The following is a 22,037-nucleotide window of genomic DNA, read 5'->3' as shown; positions in this document are numbered from 1 at the left end:
TTAACAAGAATGATGATAAAAATGCTTTAAGTAAACATATCACGGCTAACCCTAACCATAGATTTATGTTTGCTATTTTGGAGATAGTGCCCAAGGATACAAGAGGGGGTGATTGGAACAACAAATTATTTAGGGCAGAATCCAAATGGCAATTTAAACTAAATTCTACCTTTTTCCAGGGCTCAATGAGAGTATTAGTATTAAGCCCGAATTAAGATATAGGGCTAGTATTTTATAGGGTATATCTATGTATTTTAGTATCATAAGTTATAGGAAAAGCTATAAATTAAGAATATTTATTTTTTACTCTTGCACATATTTCATCATGTTTTTCTATTTGTAAGACATTTAGTATTTTAACACATCTCACAGTACTTCTTTATAATTAGAATGTATTTTTAGTCGTTAATTGTTATAGTCACATGATGTTTTTTAGTATTTAAACTGCTTATGTGTAAAGCTGCATCAGATCTGTTGAAGTCCTGGTGACGAAAGCGCTTATCACTTGTTTTTATTGTTGTGTTTGAAGAATAAAATTATGGCCTTTGGGATTAAATGGACTTGTTATTGGCTCTACAGCAGCTGTTCTTTTGATTTTTGGGATGTATTCAGCCATCACTGATGTAGGAGTTTGCATTATAGCAGAGTATCTTCCTTTGTATTCATCTTCAGCCTTCAAACTATATTAACACTGCATGCCTTAGTATTCATCTTCAGCCTTCAAACTATTTTAACACTGCATGCCTTAGTATTCATCTTCAGCCTTCAAACCTTTTTAACACTGTATGCCTTAGTATTCATCTTCAGCCTTCAAACTATTTTAACACTGCATGTGGCTCCTGTACATAGGACTTTACGAATATACATGTTACAAAAACAAATGAAATTGCTATTGTAGAATAGCAGACCGAGGTTATTCCATGGGTACTTTAGCCACATACATTATAGCAAGACATCAAATTCTCTATTACATCAAATTCTCTAGTACCGACCCTAGCAAATACTCCACCACAGGAACAATGTCAGGCTCTCAGTAATTATCTCCCATTGTATATGACTAGACATCTCACACATCCAGTTAAACAGCATCTTTATTAAACAAAAGATAAACATTACAAAGTTTAACCCAGAAATGTTCATCACTACCCTATCATCTATTAACTGGAACTTCCTAAAAATCCTTCCCTTAGACATAATGAATTGAATATAGCTTTTCTAAATATCCTAAATAGGTGTTCACCTCCTAAAAAGAAGAGATTGAAAACAAATAAAACAGCATGGAAAGAATGGCAAAAATATAAAACACCTCAATATCTTGAAAACGTCAGAATGTTTCACAATTATATTAAAAAAGCAAATAAATAAAGCTAAAAATCTATATTATAATAACTTTCAGAATAATACTAAACATGACCCTAAAAATTTTGGACATCCATTAAAGAAACCTTATATCCTGACCAAAAAAATCAACCCAAACCCCTCTTCCAATAACTCACAACTCAAAACTGCAATACAGTTCAACTCTTATTTCATACATAGCATAGCATCTCTAACCAAGGATTCCTCACCATCTAATCCCAACCCTCCCCAACAGCCAAATATCACCACATCCACTTTCACCTTCAAACCTGTGCCCACAGCTTATATAAAACTACTGTTAAACAAACTTAAACCATGATCTTATTCAGCTAATGATCTTCCAAATGAGTGCCTAAAAACAGCAGCCAGTAGCATTGCCTATCCTGTCTCAATCCTTATAAATAGGTCAGTCCAGGAATCCCTCATTCCCTTTCTCTGAAAAAAAGTCACATATTATCCCTCTGCACAAAGGAGGAAATTCAACGTACTTTAATAACTTTAGACCTATAGCAATCTTATCTCGCCTTACCAAACTACTTAAAAAATGTATTCAAAAATAATTGCTAGACTGTCTCCTGCAAGAAGATCTCCTATCCTCTACACAGCATGGCTTCTGTCCTTCCCATAGTACTAGCACTGCCCTTCAAACCTCTACAGATACTAAAAATGAAGGTAGAGATATTAGCAAGGTAGTCTCTCCCTTATTTCTAAATTTGTCTAAAGCATTCAACACAGTTTCTCACAGCAAACTTCTAATTCAAATGCCCTCAATAGGTCTGTCTCAGCTCAGCCTTCTGTGGTTCAGAAGCTACCTGTCCAATTGATATTAGTCAGTAAAACACCACTCCATGCTCTCTCCTTATGTCCCAGTTGCCACCGGTGTACCACAAGGCTCTATCCTTGGTTTTCTCCTCTTTAACATTTTCACCAACACCCTCTATACTTCTGCACAATAGGCTACCCTAATACAATTCACGGATGATTCCACTCTCATCTGTACATCTGACAATGTGGTACACCTCCAAAAAATTGCTCAGGAAGCTTTAACAACCACTGAAACATGGCTTCGTAACTCACAACTCATGCTCAACCCTAAAAAGACCAAACTACTACTATTTTCTCCAAATCTCTCTCTCTCCCTCTCTCTCTCTTGAAAAAAACAAACTGTATAGTCCTCTCTCTTGATAATACAACCGTTGAAGTCACTTCTCATAGCGAACTGTTAGGGGTGATAGTGGACGATAATCTGACATTCGACCTGCATATACAAAATTGCATAAGAAAAACTAATCATAAACTGGCGATGCCTTACAGAGCTAAAAACTTGCTTACTGACACAACTAAAACTACGCTTGCCACTACTTATTTCCCCCCCACACTTTTTTATGGTACTCCAATCCTTACTAACCTCCAGGCTTCACAAAAAATTAAAACTTGAACAATGCTATAACAAAGTTGCTAAATTTGCAGTACATACCCTTTTCAGAACCCACCATTGTATAGCACTGAAAAGCCTTAATTGGTTAGAACTGCCACATCAACTAACATACACAATTTCTTATAATCTATAAAATTATTCAGCATCCATCTACCTGTTCAGCACTAAAAAACATTCTACACAACTATGTTCCCAATCGGTCATTGCTATCCAGTGACCAAAACTCCTGTCTCTCTACAAACCTAGCAAATCTGCTGGACATTGTCTGTACTCTTACAAGGTTGCCAAGCCCTGGACGTCCTTACCTCTATCCATCAAGTCTATACCCTCCCTTCCATTTTTCAAAACCACTCTGAAAGACTTTCAAGCTAAAATATGGCTCTGTTCTTGTTCAAAACCAGGATAAATTATATCCCTAAATGTGACGAAGTACCTTTTCATTCCTAATACCTCCTTGCTCTGCCTTCTTCAATTACTTCCTCACTTATATCTATTCTTCTTCCCTGACTTTCTCTCTAAATATATCATAAGCCTGTTTTTCCCTCACTTTATATAGCAACATCTGTTTGTATTATACTATCTTGCCTTTAATTTCTCTACAAGCTGCCTGAAATTTCTCTAAATATTAAATGATTGTCACATAGCTTGTATTGATTCTTAGCCAATGTTTTTATATTATGTCTAATTTGTTATAATTATTTAAACTGCAGATGTTTTTGTTTTATTGTTGAAGATTGAACAATTATTATTCTTAAAATGTTTTGCAATAATTTGGAGCTTGCCTCCCTGGGTCTCCTCTGAAAATAGTTTTCTACCCAATTGGAATTTTCTGGTAATCAAATGTCAATAAATAATACATAAATAAGTACTTTATATAGTGGTTCAAACACCTTTCCTTCTTGAATGACTACAGAAATGTTTCTGGAAGCTGGGAACTCCCTGCCCCATAGAAAACATTTTAGGAAAGCTTATTACTCTTTTGAAATTGGTCAGTCTGTGAATGTCATTGTCCTTGATGCACTCATGTAGTCACACCGGCTTCTTAATCATACATAGAACTCCAAACGTCCATATCGACAAATGTCTAAAATACCCACAAGCCTTACATTGAAATTTAATGGTAAGTACAAAGGGAACTGCATGAGCAGCACAAAGCATAAAGAATAACTTTGCAGCAGTAGTTTAGGAGCTGCTTGTTTGCTTAGTACCGCTCAGTGGTCCCTCTGAAATGCATCATAGATGGTTCAAGACTTCCTGCTGGAAGGTTGTTTTTTACTTAACAGTAGTTTAAGTGCAGTCCCATTCAATATAATGATCTCACATTATTTGTTTATGTAGTGTGTGTTTGTCTATTGTGTCAGACAACACACAAATAAATTATTTATTTATGCGGTGTACTTATGTAGTGTGCAAGTTTAAGCTATAGTATTAGAGCCAGACTGCACAACAAGATCTCTACATGACTTTCCCCGAGGTGCTGCTTTACCCTATGCATTTAACATTAAATTTTGGTGTAAGGCTTGTAGTTTTTTTAGATGTTCATTGATATCACTGTTTGTCCTTCTATGTATCATCAACATTAAATCAAAGTAACATGCTTTTATCAAATGTTGGAAAGCCAGTCATACCGAGTAGTATGAAACAAACATTATTTACACTATAAATATTGCATAAATCAATGAGTCTTCAACAGCTTTAGGGAAGTGAAACATACACAATTAAACAGTAAACACATTGTACAATTTTAATATTTATGTTTTCTACATGGATAGCTAACAACGTGGATTTCGATGTAATTGCATCTAATTTCTGTTTACCTATTTTATTGAGTACTTTCATGACAACCTCTAATTCAGTGCATACCTCTCAGCTGTTCAGATTTTCACAGAATGTCAAGATTTTTGCCTCATATTTATGTCTATTCTTCATAAAATTTGTGGTTTTCTGGGAAATCACTGAGGACTGAAGTCACTAAATTATGACTAATAATTTCTATGCTTCAGAAAATTGACGTTAACACAAATCCTGTTATTCTAGCCACTGTCTATGTTTGTAAGAGCAATATCTAAAATCATTCCCCCATTATTCAAGGTTTTGCCAAGATTTCTTGCGCTAAGAGGTTGAAAAGTATGCTTCAATGGTAGCATTATAAATTGGTTTGGAAATATGGCCAAACATATTAATGCATTTTTATCTCATCTGTGATTTGTATTTATATATTTCTGTGTAATAAGACTGTCAGAATGAGATCATAAAGGCAAACCGCTAACTGCTCTCCTATAATAGCATAGTGTCCTATATAAATGAAACATACATTTGTCAAAATTCTATTATTTACTTATGGAAGTTCAACATTCAGATTAATTTGAGTGTTTATTTCCAAATGTAATAAAAAATAAACATTATGAAAAAATTAAACCAATATAAATAAAACATAATGAAATACCTGTGAAAAAGGGGTCAAACAGCTAAAAAAGAAATTAAACAAGTGAACTATAAAAGTAGTATAACAAATGTGAAACAGTCATTATATATTGGAGATCCAGAGGTCTTCGATAGCTGATAAATTATGCAAATATATGTGTTCTGAAGGTAAATAACAGGCATGCTAAAAAACAAATTATTTGTCCTGTAACAGCTTTCAAAGCTGAGTGACTATCCTCATCTTCAAAGAAAGGGTGCCATGCATAAACTCGAGCCAATAGTGATCAACACAACATAACTGAATAACAAAGCTGCAAGAAGTGTAATATATATACTAAGCTAAACACTGCAGTAACTTGAAAAATTCCTCTTACTCTGAGGTACAACAATCTCAAGATTAATGTATATTTTATGTGTGTGTATATATATATATATATATATATATATATATTTATTTATTTTATTTTAATTTATTTTACATTTGTTGACCGGGCTAGTCTAGCTGGATATATATCCGTTTACAGTAGAGGCCCGGGGAGAAAAGCTCCAGTACAGTAAAAATTACAGTGTTGAATATACATATACATAAAGTAAAAATATTTAACAATACATCAAAGATTTTCTACATAGATTTTTAAGTGGTACAATAGTGACAAGGCAATAACATTTCAGAAACTTAACAGTCTTACATTTCAAGAGAGAAAAACAAACAAATTTAAAATGTACAAGTCTAGTTCTACTAGTAACATAGTAGGCTATAAAAAACAAGACTAAGGATAGAATGATTTAAGGCATAACTAAGATTAAATCTCATCTCCAGGGAGGCATCAGGTAGGGGCTTAATTAGAAGATAAAAAAAATTTAGTTGTATTTAGAATATGTTTCAGTCGTATATATATATATAAATATATGTATGTATATATATATATATATATATATATATATATATATATATATATATATATATACATATATATATATATATATATATATATATGGGTCTACTGTATAAGACCAAAAATCCACTTGTTCAAAAACGAACAGTAGACCCTCGGTTATGCGAAAGTGCACTTAAGCGAAAGTGCACTTCCACGAAGCACGGTTCAACGAACCATTCAGGGAAACTGAAGTGCCAAGGCACACTACGGTGGGGAATAGGGAATTTACCTGTTCCCCGCTATAGTGCGATCTGGAGTTGGTATATTTAAGTAGGGGGGGGTGGGGGTGCAGCCCCCCCCCCCACTCAATGTAATGTTATAAAGTGTTTTCTGGGTTTTTTTTCATCTTTTTGCCGATTAGTTGAAATGAGTTTCACGAAAGTGCACTTTCGCGTAACTGACTGGTCTACTGCTCTTTTACGAATAAGTGGTATTCGATTAAAAGCAGTAGGCCCATAGATATATATAAATATAAATAAATATATATATATATATATATATATATATATATATATATTCATAAAGATTGAGTGTGTGTGTGTGTGTGTGTGTGTGTGTGTGTGTGTGTGTGTGTGTGTGTGGGTGTTGTGTGTGTGTCTGTGTCTGTGTGTGTGTATTTGGTTGACAGCTGTCTAATCAACAGTTTTTGATCAAATAAGCCACTGGTCGACTGGTGTCGAGATTGCACAATTCCCGAGATTGGAGAATATGCCCTTATCCCTTGTTTGGCATTTGCAACTTAAAAAAGCCAATGTTTTACTCAGCAACTTTCATACCCATATATATATATATATATATATATATATATATATATAGATAGATATATATATATATATATATATATATATATATATATATATATATATATATATATGCATATATATATATATATACATATATATAAATATACAGATATAGATAGATAGATATATATATAGATATATATAATATATATATATATATATATATATATACACACACACACACACACACAGAGGTGAGTGTGTGTGTGTGTGTGTGTGTGTGTGTGTGTGTGTGTGTGTGTGTGTGTAGCTGGGGGAAGTGCAACTCAACTCCCATGTCATGAGGATTTGAGGTGTATTTTTTTCTTCTGAAAGAAAATATTCAGTTGTGTAAGTTAAACGTACCATAACAGTAGATGCTCATATGATCACTGTTGCATTAGCCTTTGCTGTATGCTTTATATCCTGCCAAAGATATAATAGCCAGCCAGCTTCCACATGTCCAAACTGTTAGGCAGTTCAAGCTGATCTGATTAAAATACAAGTTTGGGAGTGAAGCCCTTCAGAGATTTCCTGCCAGCAGAGAAAGAGAGGCTGAGCCCAGAAAGGACAATGCTAGAAACACACAAAAAAAGTGTCCACACCCTGGAATTAAATAAAACACACCAAAAAACAAGGGGGATAAGGGAGGGAGTGGTTACTGCAGCAGTAATCATTCAAACATCTGCTGTTATGCTAAGTTTATCTTGCATATCTGTACTATGTGCATCATACTGAGCACTGCTGCAGTTGCCTTAGTTATATGGGTTATATGGGTAGATTACCATTGCTAACTACATTTGGAAGGTTGAATCAGAAGAGTCCAGGAACCTCTGGAGAGTAGTCCTATCAAGCTTGATCTGTGCCTAGAGAAGGAATCAAGCTCATAGTGTTTTGTAAAAGTATGTACAGAGGACCAGGGAGCAACTTCTAGAATCAAATATGAAACCAAGGCCCTGGAAGAGTGGGCCTTGACCCTGCCTGGAATAGTTTTGCTATGGTTTGTATTACAAAAGGTAAAAGCCTTAAACAACCATTTGGAAACAGTCTGCTTTGAGACAGGTTGTCCCTTCTTCTTACCTTCACAAGAAATGAACAATTGATCTGAAGATCTGAAAGATTTAGTTCTGTCAAGATAATGCCTAAGTTGTATGTGGACATCCAAGGAATGGGGTATCCTTTCTCTCTCATTTTTAGGTTCAGAAAGGAAAATTGGGAGATAGATATCATCATCATCATCATCATCATCATTTACATCCTTCCCCCCCCCCCATTTTGTTCATGTGGCTGAGTTGTCGTGTTAATTGTCGCCATCTCTCTTTATTCAATGCCACACTCATGCCTTCTGTGACACTCATGCCTGACTATCACAGAGCCTCTCTCCCACAATCCATCCACCTCTTTGCTGGATGCTCCCATGTCCTCTTACCTTCCTTCTCTCTGTCCCAAAATCCTCACCAGATTGTCTTCTGCTTTTCTGCACATCTGCCCAAATCACCATAATCTGTTCTCTTTGATGTTTTTCTGCAATTGGAGCTACTTTGGCTTCTGCTCTTATGTCCTCATATCTTCATCTGTCCCACAGTCTGGCACTTCATTTCTATCACCTCTAGCTTTCTCATCTGCTCTGCCTTTACTGCCCAGGTTTCTGTACCATACAGTAGTACTGGTTGCACCACTGTTTTGTACACCTTACTTTTCAGCTCCTTTGGCATTCGTCTGCCATATATAACACCTGATACTCTATGCCATTTGGCTACAGCCCCGCTGATTCTAGCTTTGACCTCTTCATTCAGACTTCCCTTCTCCTCAACCACCCCTCCCAGATACTTGAAGCTATTAACCTGTTCCACTATCTTCCTTTCTGTCTCAGTTCTCAGATTCTTCTGATTTCTCCAGATTGCTGCTATTACCACTGTCTCACCTGTATTTAATTTCACATCATGTGCCTTCAGTTTTGCATCCCATTTCCCTATCCTTTGCTAAAGTTCTTGCTCAGTGTCTACCTGTAATGGCCACATCATCTGGATACAGCAACATTGTTGATCTGTCCCCTCCAACCTGTTTGATAATGTAGCCCATCACCAGTATGAACAGCAGTGGGCTCAGAGCTGAACCCTGGTGCACACCCACTCCCACTGGGAACCACTCCGTGAGACTGAACAATGTTCATACTTGACCCATTGGATCCTTGTACAGTGCACTAATTGTACAAATGTTTCTGGGACTTCAACCACCACAGTACTGCACAAATCTTTTCTTGGGACCTTCCCATATGCTTTTGCCAAGTTTAGGAATGCCCCGTTGGACTTTTTCCTCATCTCTAACTTCTTCTCAACTATCTGTCTCATTGCAAACGTCAGGTCAGTTGTGTTGCATGCTGGTCTGAATCCGAAATGCTCATCTTCCATCTTCCATCTTACTTTCTATTACTCTCTGTATCTGTTTATCAATGACTAGGGATAGATAGTTTGAATTAAAGTATACCACTTTAGGCATAAAAGAAAGATTAGTTCTCAAAGAAACCCTCTCCCTATGGAAAATGAGATAGGGTTAACTCACCATAAGAGCTTGCAACTGAGAAACCCTTTTTGCAGAGGTCAAAGCAATCAGTAAAACTGCTTCCCATGTTAAGAACCTCAAGTCAGACAAAATAGCTGGTTTAAATGGAGCAAGTGTTAGCTTCTCCAACACAAAAAAATCCCAAGGAGGGGACACTGGTTTTCTTGGGGCCACTTATTGCAAAACCCCTTTCAAGAACATTTTGTCATGAGACTGCATTGAACAAGCATGGGCAAACACGCTGAAATGGCCAATAAATGAATCTTGATAGAGGAATAAGAAAGGACATAGGATAGTAACTCAAACAAATATTGTAAAACCAGAGAAGAACTAGCCCTTAATGGCTGCTGGTTATGCTGCTGGCAGCAACTAGAAAACATTTTCCATTTGCTAATATATGATTTTCTGGTATCAGGCTTTCTTGCCTCCATAGTACCTGCTGCATGTCCTTACTAAACAGGTGCCAAAAAGGAGGTAAGACCCTATCGTCCAGGCAGTCAATTGATATTCATTGATTTTGAAGTGTATCAAACACCCCTATTCTTGTGTGAGTACATCCTGTCTGTGAGGAAGCTTGTGGTAATTGCCTTGGCAATATCAAAATGAAGGGACAACCACAGTTGGCTGGGCCAGAAGGGGGTCACCAAATGTTCTCTGGGGATCCCTGCTGAATCTTCAGAAGTACCATGGACATTTGTGGAAAAGGTGGAAAAGCATACAAGAACATTCCTGATCAAGGAAAACAAAAGGCAGATGTCTTCTGGCATGGAGCCTGGAACAGAATCTTGCCAGTTGATTGTTCAGAGAGGAGACAAAGAGGTCTATATGAGAAAATCTCCCGAGATGGAAAAAATCTTAGAAGACCTATGATCTAGTTTCCATTTGTGAGGGTCTGCCCTGGTCTTTCTCAGCTTGTCTGAGAGTTTTGTTCTGACAGAATGTAGCATGTCTATGGAGTGAGTGTGCTGTGAAGCTATATCCCAGGCTAACATGGCTAGTTTGCAGAGCGGGTATGACCTGGTTCTCCTTTGTTTGTTGATGTAATACATGACTGTGGTATTGTCTATAACTACTTGAAGAGGTCCCAGGGACGAAAAATGGTTCAGAGTTCAGTGCCTTGATCAAGGCAAGCATCTCCTTGATATTTTTGTGGTTGCATCTGTTCTTGGTGCCCCACACACCTTGTAATTTTATCCCTCCTGAAACTGCTCCCCAAGCAAAGTCTAAAGCATCTGTAGTGACTGACTGCTTAGGAGCAGGGAGGGAGAAGGGGAGACCTGGCTTTAAGGTTATCTGTTGTCACCACCAAAAGATTTCTTTTCTGACAAACCCCAGCTCTGGGATTTAAAAACGATCAAGGGTGTTGATGCTGAGATTAAAGAGATTTCAAATACCACTGTATCTTTCTCATGAAGAGTCTTGCCATGGGGTATCATGAGAATCATAGATGCCATGAGACTCAAAATCCTGAGGTATTCACTCACAGTGACTGAAGTCTGAGTGGAAAACCTTAGGAATAGATCTAGATAAATATTTTTTTTCTTTTGGAAAAAAAGCTCTTTGAAATAAGGTGTCTAGCTGATATCCCAGGAACATAATGCTGTGTGAAGTGGTAAAGAAAGACTTTTGAATATTCTTTGGAATCCCAGCTTGTATAAGAGATCTCTCACCCAAGAGAGAGATTCTTGACACATAAAAAACTCTGCAAAGGTAAACAAGTCATCTAAATATGGAAACATGTGGATACCCTGTTACCTGTAATGAGCTATAACTGAAGCTAGACACTGCAAACACTGTTGGAGTACTGCATAGTCCACACTATAAGAAAGATGAATCTATGTCAGTTTACTAAAAAAAACACATTGTCAAAACCCGTGTGGTCAAAAATGCAATTAATCAAGAAACTAACATAAAGCCACACAACACCCACCAACAACAAAAACAATGTTTTCACAGGAGGAAGCCCCCAGCACTCCCCACACCCCCTACTAATTATTTATACCAACTCCGATATTGCACTACAGTCAGGAAAAGAGTAAATTCACTGATCCCCATTGCACCTCAATTTCAGTCAGAATGGTTCGACAAACATATTGTCGACCATATGGTCTTGATTGTGTGGGTTTTAACACTTTGGTCTTTCAACAACTGGAAATAGCCAAAGGAAGAAAACTGATAATGTTATCCAGGCACACAAAACCTTAAGAAATGTCTGCAGTCTAGATGAAAAGGGATGCGATGATAAACATCGTTTAAGTAATGTACAGTGCCTGGAAACCTGAAAGTGGGAGAAGTGGTAATAGGCTGTAAAGTGACATCATTTTGAACTTTGAACTATCACAAACAGGGTTAGGAAAGAAGGATCCAGAATTGGTCTCCATACATTTTCTTTCTTTGTTACTTGAAATATCCATGAATAAAAAGCCGTCCTCACCTGGGAAGGAAGAACTGGTTCTATCACTTCTTGGCACAGTATATGACAAAGAGCCAGAGGAAACAATAGAGTCTGACTTGGATGATGAGGAATGACCCCCCCTGGAAAGGATGAATTTCTCCCATTGTCATCTGTAACCTTGATGAATGATTTTCAGAGCCCATTTGTCTGAAACAATCTGTTGCCAAAGAGAAAAATGGAGATTTATACTTTCTGGAAGAAAAAGATGCCAAGGTGGGAGGGAGTCATAAGGTCTCTTGAACAGCTATTCAGACTTATTGAACTGTCCTTGGTTTTGGGAGGTTTGAGACTTCTTTTTAAAACCCCCTTGCCATTTCTTCTTAAATGTCTGTTTACCTGCATTTTGTTGAGCTTGTTTAATCTTTTTTTTTAATCAAAATTGGATGAGGAGAGAAAAATTTGTTAGAACTTTTGGCAAAGGGGGGCTGAAAAATCTTAGAAATTCTCTGTATCAACTTACCCCTTTCACCATACTTTTTGATCACCTCTGTAGCATAGGTGTCAAAAACTCAATCTCTATCCAAGGGGGGATTTAAAATCTCATTTTGACATAATCTGGGAGGTTCATATGTGTTTACTAGGCTAACGACCCCAAGGGCCTTTTTAAGCCGAGCCATGCATTCCAAATCTCTAACAAGTTCTCATACCCTTGATAAGTGTAAGCATGGGTCTGGGAGATGAACCATTTACAGGTTCTGAAAATGCATCCATTCAGACCTCCTCAAAACAATACCAGTAACCATAGCATTGAAAGAAGTATCAACGGAGTTATGCACACCATGCAGATAATTAGAAATCACCTGTGCAGTAGAAGAAACTAAGTAGTTTAAAGTAGCTTTTACTTCACAAGAAGAAACTGCAGATAAAACATTCCTCATACTTTCACAATTAATCAGAACAAACTTTATTATACAAGCCCAACAATTCAAAATTCTAAAAATCTAAGTCGCAGAAGTACACACTTTCCCCCCACCTAGCAATACATTTCCAGTCCTTATCAGAAAGACTGGGATTGGAATTAATGAACTGCTTAGCAACAGTGGGATCAACTAAAGCTATAGCTGCTGGATAAGGTTTAAAAGACTGAGAAATGTTACACATCCTATCTGCCTCTTTAGGGACAGCTGGCTGAATATCAGAAAAATTGCAGGCAATAACACACACATCCTATAAAGCAGACAGAACAGGAGGAATGGGTGTAGGTTCTGGAAAATCTTTCTAAAACAATTCATAGTATTTGCTGAGGGACTGAGAAAACAGTGGCACATTCTAGCAATAGTCTTAGAGGAAGTGAAGCTTCCACAGGAAGAATCTGAAACTGAGGTCTCCTCTCTTTGAGTCTGAATCAAAAATCCTAAGAAAAATTCCTGTATCAGCCATGTATCTTGCTGTTCAGATACAGAATCTTGGACCGCCTTAGGAAAAGAGGAATGTCTCTTTCTTTTACCAGAACTACTTTACAAGAATGATTAATAGTCTGAATTAAACCCTGAGCCAGACCCAGTAAGCTACTCCTATCAGAAGAAAATTGAGGAGTAGTAGATAGTTGCATGGTTTTCTGCTTCTTTTTGACAGGACACATGGGGCCAACAATGTTTCTAAAGGCAGCAGGAGCTTCTCCAGGGATGAGCGCAGCATTCTCACACAATAGGAAAACCTTCCCTGTTCCCTCTCCCAGGACTGAAAAGACTGCCTCTCCCATGCCCACTGAGGGGACCCCAACAGCTGCATAAGAAGTGGCTAACCCCCTGTCCATAATGGCTGTAAGTGCTACACCAGAGGAATCTGGGATAAAAGATGAGTGGCTGAGGTACAACAAATGTCCCCAGCAGTGTCACCTACCTATAGCTAAGGCAAATTGCCAGCCTACTGTTGAAACAAAGGCTGTTTGCTTAATTATTTTTCTTTGTGTGGCTTGAAGGTGGATGTACTGTGGGACTGGTAGTCTGTTCCATAGTGTCTCTTTCCCAGGGAAGACAAGCAGCAATTACTGGTAAACACCACCAGTCCACAAGTGTTTTGACAGAAAAGCACAGTAAAAAGCATTTTAAAACACTATGCCAGTCACACAAAAGTAAAGTACACACAATTTCACTTCAGAAAAAATGTGTTCAATTACTTTACACCACTTTTAAACTGACCAAAAAATGAGGGCTCAATTTAAAAGTTTGTAAAAACACAACACTCCTAGCTTTAAATAACTTTCCTGAAGAGAAAATGAATTATACATCAACAAAATTAAGAAAGTGGACGTTTTTTTTTTTCCCAAAAGGAAACATCTGCCCAGCAAACAAAAAGCACAAACCCACTATTGATCTTTGAAAGCCTCAGAGGAGCATACACTTTGGCGGCAGTTAAGCTCTGGAGGGCTTTATGCCCAAAGCTGTCTTTTAATCAGCTCAACTCAAGCTGCCTGACAGCTTGGGCACATGAAAGGTGCACTGAAGCTTTGCAAGTTGGCCAGCTGTTATATTCTTGGCATAATATAGCCCATATAGCTAAAGCTACTAATGAACATCACTTTTAATGTGTTTTATGAGTTTTAATTTTAGATGTTCATCTTTTTACTCAGTTTCATCATTACATTTTTATTGTTAATCAGCACTGTTTACAGTTTCTGTTATGGAGCCTCTTAAAAATCAAAACTTTAAGAAAGAGTTATTCCAAACTGATGATACAGAGTCTGTTTGTATATTTGGACTTACAAAAACTTGGTAATAAGTAAGCTGCAGACCATTCTGTCAAACTTAACTGCTCTGGGCACACTACATGGCAGGCAAACATTTCAAAATAATCTCACTGAAGTCCTCCAAACAGCCAAATGGTGACTCATCATTACACTAACCACATTTAGTGACTGCGTCTCAAAAGTCTCGACAAGCAAACGTTCATCAAGACATTCAGGAAGCTCACTGGCAAATGAGACCCTAGAATGTGTCGCTGATGTCCCTACAGAAGATGTATAACTAAATACAAAAATATATATGCTTCAATGAAGCCCAAAACTGCCTAAACATGTAAGGAAGGCCTGACTTCCAAATTGGCTAGAGTTCACAAGGGGGCATCCAAATACATTTCAAGGAAGAATAATATTCAGCAAAGAACACGTTGTTTTGGCATAGAAATGCCAAGTCAGAGACAGACCACCACCCACATGGCAGATACTTTGCCACTGCACAGGACAAGAAAGGTGTTGAGGTAAATCGTGTATATAAACTTTTTATAAACGTGGTTTTCTCTACAACTGTGTCGTTATTTATAAATCGTGTATATAACTCAGGAAATAAACTAGTAAGGAAAAGAAGAAGCAGAATAGAATGCATTATAAACAGAAATAAATGTCTCCAGCTGAGGAGGTCATAACAAGATTATACTAAAAGAGGTGGTAAAGAAATCCATGTCTCATCCACAAGCAGCCATCTGTTTCCACCTTCAGACATATTTAAGTGCTGGGGGGGGTTGTTGTTTCAGCGATATACCATCATCTGTCATATTTTAAAAATCAGGCATTCTGACTGTAATATGCAGCCAATGATTGCTCTTGGGCATCCAACAGAAATACAATTCTTAAAATATCTGTTCAGAATATTGGAGATAGTGGGCACAGGAAGTTTTAATGTTGCTACTTCATTAGTACTATTGTGTTAGATTAGGAGGTTGGTGGAAGCAGTTCTTGATGAACAAACAGAAAACACAGACAGCAGTACTTTTCAACAGCCATTATGAATGCTCATATCTTTGGAATTACATAAGCTAGTACTTTTTGATTTTCTGCAAAAGTGTAGTGCTGTCAGTTTGGTTGCTAACCAAAGTTGTAGCATATATATATATATATATATATATATATATATATATATATATAAATGTGTGTTAAAAAAATCTAATTAAAAATCATCGCATTTCAGGTGACAAAAAACTAACTACACACATACACTCACACCATCACATGCCACCATTCATGGCCAAACAATCAACATTCAATTAACACTCATACAAGCATACAGACACGTGCAGATGAGCATGCGAATTGCACTATAAAACCTAACAACATTTATTGCAGGGGAAAGCACCCTGCACCACTCAAACTAGAAGCATAGTCCCTTACCCTGCAACTTTATTTTTGCCAGCTTTAAGATCTTACAACAGCATGAGAAGGGCATATTCCTAATCTCTGCTGTACCACAGTTTCGCAGTGAAATCTACCATTTTCAATATACTTTGCCTTAGATCGATTGTGAAACCAATCAAAATATTCAATGAGCTGTTCAATTCATTTGGTTGAATGGCATTCATTTGGTGGTTCTTTCAAATAGACAGTCTGACCTGGCACTCCCTTCAAAGCATTGGGAAGCACTTTTAGGTCAAACCCCAGCCTGAAAATGTTTTGATGTGTTTTTATATTGAGTTTTGTGGTACTGCAATGTTTAACAAAGAAACTGAATTGCCAAGAGTATGTTATAACTTTTATGACATGTTTAAAACACACATTTACTTATAAATCTTTAAACTTCGAGGATTTTAAGATCTTCAGTCATTAAATACACAGTAAACTAGATTACTGTTTACTTTTAATAATTTAATATGCATACTCATCTTTATAAATAGTAGGTCTCCAACTACGGAGAATAAAATGAGTATTAGAGTCAGTTTAACAATTAGTGGCAACAAGCCTCTTACTGGAATAAATTTATTTCATTCAAATCCAAGTTGAGGTGGAGCAGTTCATAAAGTGTTTGATTTTAGTACTTAATAAATCCTGGTACATACTTTTACTAAGCCACGTACATTACAGAATCATATGCGGGGGGGAGTTGCACTGAAAAGATATTACCGTCTAAGAAATGAGTTACAAGTCTAGGCGTGACTATCTGTTAGTGCATAATTCAGTATAGACTGACGAAATAGCAAGGTTTATTTTGTAAAATTGGATTTCTTTGCAAATGTTATAATATGGAGTAATGTAGCTGAAATAATTATAGCATTAGTAGCAGTGTACACTTCCTACTTTGTTACATGAAAGTTAAACAGGTTATTTGGTTGTTTTATTGAGAAATATAACACAAGATTCATTAAAGCATGCATTATCTTATTTCTACTACAGGGAGCAGCTGGAGATTCTGGAGAAAAAGGAGAGATGGGACTTCATGGAAATGTTGGTCTAGTGGTAAGTTTCATGCATGTGGCAGTAAAATGCCATAACTGTCTTCTACACCTCTATTTTTCACGATAATTACAGTAAAGCATGCCACGTGTTTGGACAAGAACTTTAATGAAATGCAAACACATTTTACAGTTGTTTAAAAATATATCACACTTTTTCATGTTCTTGTAATTTATGTTCAGCTACTGCATTCAAATGAAATAATTTACTTTGGGTCTATATTGGAACCCTGAAAGCTCTAGTCACCGAATACATAAACACCGACACACATTCCGCAAACCGCGAATACACCGAACGCCCTAAACCGCGAAATTCAAAAACTCAAACCGTCATAGTTGACTATCTACCCAAACAAAATAAATAAACCACATACATACCCTAACCAAAACCTTACTTCTAACCCTAAACTAAACCCTACTTCTAACTCTAAACTAAATTTTGCATATACCACCATGTATGCACTTACCTTAACTCGCACCCTAACCCTGAGGTCCGTAACTATCGCAGACTTACCTTAAGAAGCTATACCCAAACAAAATAAATAATCCACACACATACACTTAACAAAACCTTACTTCTAACCCTACACTAAATCTCACATACATTACCATCTATGCACTTACCTTAACTCACACCCTAACCATAAGGTCCCTAACTATCTCACACTTACCTTACGGAGCTATACCGCAGAAAGGCCAACCATGATGATTCGACATTTCGGATTTCGCGCTTCAGGATGATTGATGTTTTCGCGGTTTGATGAAGATGTGTCGGCGTTTACGTATTAGGATAAGTGGACCTTCGAGGTTCTAATAGGGAACAATTTACTTCACCACCTATAGCATTTTGACTTAAGCACTAATGTAATATCAACATGGAAAACTTGCAGTTTACCTGTTGATTATCTTCCCTATCTAAATTACAAAAAACAGACAAAAGCCTGCCTTCATATGCCCACTCCTTCTCTTTACACATGTTGCTACCATCTTACAGAACTTCAGTACACTTAACCCTTTTGAGATCATTAGATATTAAGTACATAGGAAATTAAGTTCCTGTTTATATTTAATAATGTCATCTGTAGTCACATTAGTATAAATATTCTCCCAAAACAGAGAATAAAATGAGTATTTTACTCAGCTTAACTAGTGACATAGGCCTCCTTCTGTATATTCATCTTTATCTGTTTATCACGTCTCACCCCAAAATGTGAGATGTGGGCATATAAATTCCAGTTCCCTATTACCTGATCGAAACCTTAGGTTATTAAACACCTAAAGGTCGATCACTGAATGTTAAAGTCTGAAAATTTAGAATGGCCGTTTCCACACAGGGAATCAAGTCATTTGGCAGTTACGTGGATTTTGTTCTTTCTCCATTGTAGAGCGATCTCGGAGTTGGTATATTTAGTTAGGGAGATGTGGGGGTTGAAGCCCCCCACTTCATTTCTGTTTAAAACTTTTTTTTTTTTAATTTTGCCAATGGCATTGTTGTTTTCGATGTTAAGGGTTTGATATTTCATGATCGACCTTTAGGTGTTTGATAATCTAAGGTTTTGATCATGTAATATAGACCCTAACTTCCAGGATTCCCATTTATCTTCCCAACAAAGGATTACACCTTCATACTTATCTGAGTTTAAAGGAATCAGTTTTGGGGCCATGCGTTCTTGTCCTGATGTACAACTTTCTGCCCCGAGACTCTTTTATCTTTTGCCACATTTTAGCCATTTAAAAGAACTAAGATTATGATTATGTTTTACCATTTTACTTTGATGTCTGTTATAAACAGATTTCAGTTCCTTGTATGTTTCACAACACATGATAACGTTTATGTCATGAGATGTTCTGTCAGCCTTTTCCCAAGGCCTCACCTATGGAATTACATCCTGTCAGAAGTCTGGTCTTCAGAACTGAAGCTGTGCCATAGCTTTGTACAAATTCATTATTGCAAAGCGAAACTGTCCTTGCAAGTACGGCAAGTGCATGGCCCCAAAAAGGAACAGCCCAAGTCAAAAAAACCAAGGCCAGCACACAGTGGAGTGTAAATTCCAAATTGCTTTATTAAAGCATGTATAAACCAAGCACCAACAGACCGGTTTTGGCTGTAAAAATCAAATAGCCTTCATCAGTATAAATCAAAAACCACAAAAACTACAAGTGCCCTTTTATACTATCAAACAAAATCAAAACTCAAGTTCATTGGTTGTTCATAAGTTCTCATTTAGACCAGGTGGAAATAAACCACCCAATTTGATAATCCACTTTTTTTCTTCTTCTTCTTCTTCTTCTTCTTCTTTTTGTACCTCCACTTCTGTGTTTAGGGACTCAAGCTCATGCGTGTATCAGCGTCTACCAGCTTTTTGACTAAGGTTCTTATCATACTGTCTACTATTGTGGAAAGTCTGGGATTATCTTGAGCTTTTTGGGCTGGTCGACTAGATGTTTGGTTCATTTAATTCTTTATAATTTCACGGTTTGGACATCTTTGCAGCACCTGGGTCGTTTTTGCTGATATCGTTATTGAGCATATTGGATTATTCTATACTGAGGCCGGTTTTCTACACGTCTTTATTAGGACTGTTCATCTTTTGTCGCCAATTTTTTTGGTATTCATGCACTATTTGTTTGGGCTCTTATTGGGATCATTTGTTCATCATTTCTGCCAGGGCTTGTTCAACAACTCGTAATGGATCGTTTGGGTTACTAACATCTGAGCATTGGCTTTCATGATTATTGGACTGTCTCTATGATATTTCCACATTTCAAGTTTCGCTTTTTAACTTGATTTACATTCTTTGGATAATTGGGGCAATCGTTTTGCATTTATGCTTATAGGTTCATAGGTTCATAGGTTGGTACTGGGCTATCTGCCCGAAGGCATATATTAGCCCAGCTACGTTGTGTGGTATTCACCGCCCCTTTAGTAGTTCCCTAAACCCTTGTACTTGCAGCTAGTACCCTTGGCCCCTATCTAGTAGTGCTGTTGGTGTGATCCCTGGTGTGAACTTTCTGTTACCCATCCACTCATCAAGGTTCCTCTTGAAGAGTGATAGTGAGGGGCTCTGTCTTATGTAGATCGGGACCCTGTTCCATAGTAAGGGAAGTCTCTGCGAAGGGAATCTATCCCTCCAGCATATTCTATTCAATGTTGTGTTGAGGTTTATATCCCTAGAGTGTGTAGCTCGAGTAGATTTGGTTTTGCTAAGATGGAGCATGTTCAACAATTCTGGGTTGGACATGGCTCTGTATGTTAGACAGAGATCGCCTCTGAGAAAGCGGTATGCAACAGAGAACAGTCTTAGCTTTTTCAATCGTGCTGCATAGGGCAACTGTTTGAGGCCAGTAATCCTCTTGGTTAGGTACCTCTGTGGTCTCTCCAGCTGCTGGAGATGTCTAGCCAGGTACATTCCAATTGGTGCATTGTACTCAATAATGGGTCTGATGAGGGAAGAGTAGAGGGGCACCATTACATCCTTAGATCTTGATGCGAACCCTTTCATGATCAGATGGGTCACATAGAAAGATTTTCTAACCACTTTGGCAACATGGTTATCAAAGGAAAGTTGACTATCTACTTGGGTCCCTAGATCCCTTATTTCTTCTTCAGATTTCAGGGGATTACCTCCTATGTTGTAGTTTGTGGGTACTCTGTTTTTTCCAAAGGGGATTACTAAGCATTTTTTTGCATTTAGCTTGAGACCATGGCTTTGACACCATGCATCAGTCTCATTTAGGCCCTTCTGGAGAATTTCCATGTCGGCCGGAGACTCTATTATAGCACCCAGTTTGCAGTCATCCGCAAACTTAGTCAGCCACAGCCCTTCCGTGCTTGCCTGTACTTCTGAGAAGTATATGCCAAACAGGAGGGGCCCCAGCACAGAGCCCTGAGACACACCACTCGTTACTAGTCTGGATTTGGACATAGATCCTGCTACTCTTACTTTACGAGATCTGTCTGAGAGACAGTTTGCGATCCATCTTGTGATGTAAGGGTTTATGCCCAGGCTGGTGAGCTTATCAATAATACCTGAATGGGGAATGGTGTCAAATGCTTTAGCAAGGTCAAGGTAAGCCGTGTGTACCTCCTTTCCCTTATCTATAGCCTGAGTAACTGTCTCAAAGAAATCCACCAGGTTCAGGAGGCATGATCTGCCCTTGACAAAGCCGAACTGTGTGGGGTCCAGCGACTGGAGGTTCCCAATCTCTCCATTTATGAGTTCCATAATGATTCGCTCCATAGCCTTACAGATCAGACTGGTCAGGCTTATTGGTCGGTAGTTCCCAGGGTCAGTTGTGGCCCCACCCTTGTGTAGTGGGACCACCGTTGCCATGCGCCATTCTATGGGCACATATCCTGTGGAGAGGCTGAGACTGAACAGGGTATTAAGATGCGGGGTTAATTCCTTTTGGAGCTTGCGTATGACACAGCCTGGGACACCATCTGGTCCCATGGAGGGAGTGTTTTTAGCTTTAGATAGAGCCTTGTTAACCAACATATCAGTAATAATTGGACTTACACAATCCCCCTGGAATGGTAATAGGCCCTGTAGGTGGGGGAGGGGGGGGGATTTGCACTGAACCTTTCGGCCAAGATGTTGGCAATGTCAGAAAGGTCAGTGTATTTTGTTCCATTTTGTACTAGGTCAGAACAGACCTGAGCGTTGCCATTTAGGTTTTTGACGTAGCCATAGAAGGCCTTATGGTTATCCTTGGCATCCTTGGCAACTTTCTTTTAAAAATTAGCTTTAGTTGACTTGATGAGGGCCCTCAATTTCTTACTAATGCTGATCAGGGATGATTTTTCTACTTGAGATTTGGCCCTTTTTAGTATAAGTCTCCTCCTTTTGTTGTAAAGTTTGCTTATGGCTGGGGTCCACCAGACTGGTTTCTTCTTGCTTGAGGAAAGAGTCTTGGTT

General features: G+C 37.8%; 1 protein-coding gene across 1 annotated transcript in view; it reads left to right on the top strand.

Moving 5' to 3' along the window:
* Positions 1–22,037, top strand: part of LOC122798074 (collagen alpha-6(VI) chain-like) — a 1,097,601-nt gene that overhangs the window by 824,139 nt on the left and 251,425 nt on the right. Inside the window, exon 28 of the mRNA XM_044066731.1 lies at positions 17,060–17,122. Coding sequence (XP_043922666.1) covers positions 17,060–17,122 — 63 coding nt within the window. The remainder of the gene's footprint in view (positions 1–17,059; positions 17,123–22,037) is intronic.

This window comes from Protopterus annectens, chromosome 3.part1 (genome assembly GCF_019279795.1).
Source record: "Protopterus annectens isolate FY-2018-M chromosome 3.part1, PAN1.0, whole genome shotgun sequence".
Taxonomy (NCBI): domain Eukaryota; kingdom Metazoa; phylum Chordata; order Ceratodontiformes; family Protopteridae; genus Protopterus; species Protopterus annectens.
This window is presented reverse-complemented; position numbering and strand designations above follow the sequence as displayed.